Source organism: Pongo abelii, chromosome 9 (assembly GCF_028885655.2).
Source record: "Pongo abelii isolate AG06213 chromosome 9, NHGRI_mPonAbe1-v2.0_pri, whole genome shotgun sequence".
Taxonomy (NCBI): Eukaryota; Metazoa; Chordata; class Mammalia; order Primates; family Hominidae; genus Pongo; species Pongo abelii.
In genome coordinates this window covers 16,944,651-16,949,065 of record NC_071994.2, presented here as the reverse complement: position 1 = coordinate 16,949,065, position 4,415 = coordinate 16,944,651, and the positions used below count along the sequence as shown (strand labels likewise).

Here is a 4,415-nt window from a genome sequence, read left to right as displayed (position 1 = left end):
AGTAGAAATTTCAGTGGCCACACACAACAAGAAATGCAGAATTAACATAAGTAACTCAGGAAAATCACTAAACAAACAAAAGCACCACCAATAAAAACAAAGCCTAGATGGGAGGAGAGATCTGATTTTTAGAATATGCTATTTTTTATTATCTAAAATGTCCAGATTTTAACAACAAAAAAAGTGTCACTTAAAGAATGAAGAAAGTATGGCCAATTCATATATTTAAGAAAACAGTCAATAGAAACTGTCCATGAGGAAACCCAAATATTGGACTTGGTAGACAAAGATTAATATGAGGTGGAAAAAATTATCTTATTGTGAATTCTTTATAATTAAAATATGAATCCTATAGAGGCCTTTGCCTTCGCTACAGTCTTTTTAAAGGCACTCTTAACCTCTTTGTTCCTCAGGCTGTAGACCAGTGGATTCGACATGGGAATGACTATGGCATAGAACACAGATGCCATTTTGTCAGTGCCCATGAAATGGCTGGAGCTAGGTCGTAAGTACATAAAAATGCCTGTCCCATAAAAGATGGAAACTGCAGTAAGGTGGGAAGCACAAGTGGAAAAGGCCTTCTGGCATCCTTCAGATGAGTGCATCTTCAGGATGGTGATAAATATAAATAAGTAGGAGATCAAGATTACCAGCATAGAAAAGAGGTCATTGAATCCCACCACAAAAAAAATAACCATCTCACTGATGTAGTTGTTTGAACATGAGAGAGCCAAGAGAGGAGAAGCATCACAGAAAAAAGTGTTCAACTACATTGGATCTACAGAAGGAGAGCCTGAAAGTGTTCCTAGTATGAATGGATGCATTCAGGAAACCACAGACGTAGGAGCCTATGGCCAGGCAAGCACATACATTTGTTGTCATGATGGTGGTGTAATGCAGGGGTTTACACAATGCTGCATAGCGGTCATAGGCCATTGATGCCAGGAGGAAACTTTCTGCAGTGATAAAGGCTACAAAGAGAAGAATTTTGTGGCACGAGCATTGTGTAATATGAATTTGTCTCCTGTGAGGAACCCCACCATCACCTTGGGAGTGACACCTGAGGAATAACCAAAGTCCACCAGGGAGAGGTTACTGAGGAAGAAGTACATGGGGGTGTGGAGACAGGAGTCCAATAGAATCAACTCAATCATCCCCAGGTTCCCAACCAGAGTGATGAGGTAGATGAAAAGGAAGACTATGAAGAGTGGGATCTGCAGTTCTGGGTCATCAGTTAACCTCACAAGAATGAATTCAGTCACCTCTGTGTTGTTCTCCATTGGGAATTATGTAGCTGCCCTGTAGAAATGAAAAGACAGAATCAGAATGATAAATGGAGGGAGGACTACTGAGATAAATCAGCATGCCCATTTTTTGCTTTGTTCCAGTATTGCAATTACTTGTTTCCAGGAGTCCCGGATCTAAAACATGTCCATGACCACAAAATGCAACTTTAAATTACAATAATTCATAGAGCATTCTTAATAAAATGATGTTGGAGATAATCCATCCCAAACTCCTAATTTCATGGATTACTGAACTAAGGTACAGAAAAGGAAAGATTCACACAAGATCATCAGGCTACTTAATTGGAACAGGTGAAATATAAAGCCAAGTCACTTTGAATTAAAGCCTTAATTCTTTATCACAAAGAAAAATTCCTTTAAATATTTTACATTCAATCTAAACTGGGCACAAGATAGTAATTTATTTAATTGACTGACTGCCTGATGGAGTAATTAAATCTATCATTGTAAGTCAATGTGAAGAATGGAATAGCACAAAATTAGGAATCAAATATACTTACCAGTTTTCTTGGCTTCATGTAAATAACCTACATTTCTGGATCTCAGTTAAATGATAATAACTGGATCCACAAATATTTATAACTACTTACAACCCTTAAAAAAATCTTCAAAAAGTTAAAAAGGAACATGACTCTTCAGTAATACCAACCAATTGACCAATCAACATAAATCTCTGGATGTGTTCATTTCTTCATTCTCTCTACAACCTCTAATTTCGAATGGAGCACCATGTTGTGTGCTAATTGCCAGGTTTACATTAATGCATGAGATACATTTCCTGACCAGATAGATATCTAAACTGATAAATATTATGTTTAAGTTCAGAATATTCTTATTCTCCATTCCCAAGGAGAGAGAAGTGTTTTCTTATTTGCTCAGAACTGTGTGATAGATGTTAATCGCATCTACACTGCAGACCATCAGTCAGTCCATAATATAGTTAATAAATTGTGTGACCAATGACCAAATGTTTTTAGTGGCAGAATTAGAACATGAGATTAGGTCTCCTCATTCCAATAGTTAGTTGTGCCTTATGTAATTTTGCACATCTCTATTTCAGTGCATTTTATAACTGGCTTGTAAGCCTGATTTCTTCCTCGTTTATTAATCACCATTCCTTCTGTCTCTCTTTTTAAAAAAATATTAGTATGGGCTTCCAGATTATGGTAAAATTTTATGTTGATATTCCATTTGACTATCTCAACAATTCTGGAATTAGGAGAACTAATATTATCATATTTTCTGAAAAAGAAAACTGATAAATAAATAGTTTAAATAAATTGCTCAGAGTAATGTAATCTTACTCTTTGTAAAGCAGGGACTCGAGGCCTTCTTGTGCTTTTTCTTTATGTCACATGATAAGTAAACATATTCTAATAGAAACTCATTAGTGCTTAGAAACACAAGTTGGGAATGCCTAATCCAAAAATCCAAAGTCTAAAATGCTTCCAAATCCAAAACTATGAGAACCAACGTGATGCTACAAATGGAAAATTCCACACGTAAGTATGTAGCACATACTTTGTTTCATGCGCAAAAATTATTTAAAGTATTATGTAAAATTACTTAGGCTACGGATATAACGTGTATATAAAACATAAATGAATTTTGTGTTTAAATTTGGGTTTCATCCCCAATATATCTCATAAACATGCAAATATTCAAAAATTCAAAAAAATCCAAAATCCAAAACACTTCTGTTCCCAAATATTTTAGATGAGGAATACTCAACATATATAGCCTCTGGATGTGTGAAACAGAGAAAAGAAGTAGTCAAAATATTAGAACCAAATCTCTGATTAAACCAAAGGAGAAATGGGTACCTTGATGCATTTTTCTAGTTACCTCTGCCCCTGCAGCTTTGTGCAGACAATAGATTTGATCCAGAGACTTACCTTTCTCCCTGAGAAACACAAAATTCATGTCCAGCACTTTCAATATAAGTGAATGTCACATCAGAAATTAAGTCCTTTAAAGAAGGGAAACAACTTTTTGGAGACTGCTCTTTAGTGTTTGGCCAAAAGGCTTAAAGTTCTTTAGAGTCAGGGGGAAATTGAAAGAAAAATGCTATTGGCTTTGGAATCAGCTAACAAGAGCTCTACTCCTGTATTTACTGCCCCTTCTTTGTAGATAAGTCTCTTAACCCATTTGAATATCAATAGCTGAATCTATAAAAAAGAAAATAATAAAAGATAGTCCCAACAACATCCCGCCTGAAAACTGCTGCTATGGTAAGAAAAGAATAGGAAACCTATGATTTCTTATACTTGGTAAGAGGTGATAATCATAACCTCAATTAATATAATTATTATTGGTTTTTTTTCCTAAACATTGTTGCAGGCTCTTTGCTATATATCAGTTTTGGAGAAGGACATAGTTACTGCTAGATAACTATTGACAATCAGATGAATAAATAAATGGTCAAAGTGACTCTGGTTCTGGGGCTGCTGCCTCTAATATGAAGCCAAATGGAATCATCATACAGGTACTTGATCAGTTTAAAAGTGGGAACCAGGAGGTAATTGTATGGTCATGGAGCTCTCAGGGGACACATACTCTATGAGGGCTACAAAACACTTCATCTCACATAACTGGAAATCAGGTGATTAAAGTATCTATGGAAATTCAGCTCTGCTTGTTGTGGGAGATCATGAGTGTATTTATGTTACTTTCAGTTATTCTCTTGGGTAATGCACAAATTAAGCCACAGCATGTCCTTCAAGACTGTTATTTGACATAAATACTAAGAGACAGAGACATACATTTTATCATTAAATAAGGGATGTGGACTTCAGGGATTAGTATTTCTTTTAATTCACCTTAAATGTTTGAACCATTGAGAAGAAATATTAATTCATCAACTGTTTATTGATTGCAAATGGATTTTAGCCATACTAATGAGAGCTGAGAACATAGACCCATTCAAAATAAACATCATTCTTGGGCCCATGGTGTTTAAATCTAATGGAGAAGATAGATGGTAAGCAAATAAGCCCCCTAAGAAACATGCATAAATATGCATATTTACACATATAAATACATATGCACATATATATAATTATGTGTGGAATAAGCATGTAACTGTACATAAAAATGAGATAAAAAATA

The 4,415-nt window shown here is 35.2% G+C and overlaps 1 protein-coding gene across 1 annotated transcript; it reads right to left on the bottom strand.

The window, feature by feature from the left end:
* Nucleotides 1-335: 335 nt before the first annotated feature.
* Nucleotides 336-1,453, bottom strand: LOC100446502 (olfactory receptor 5B12-like). The gene is given in 3 exon segments (XM_009246328.3): nucleotides 336-758; nucleotides 760-980; nucleotides 983-1,453. Coding segments are annotated over 3 exon segments (942 nt in total). The 5' UTR covers nucleotides 1,281-1,453.
* Nucleotides 1,454-4,415: the final 2,962 nt, after the last annotated feature.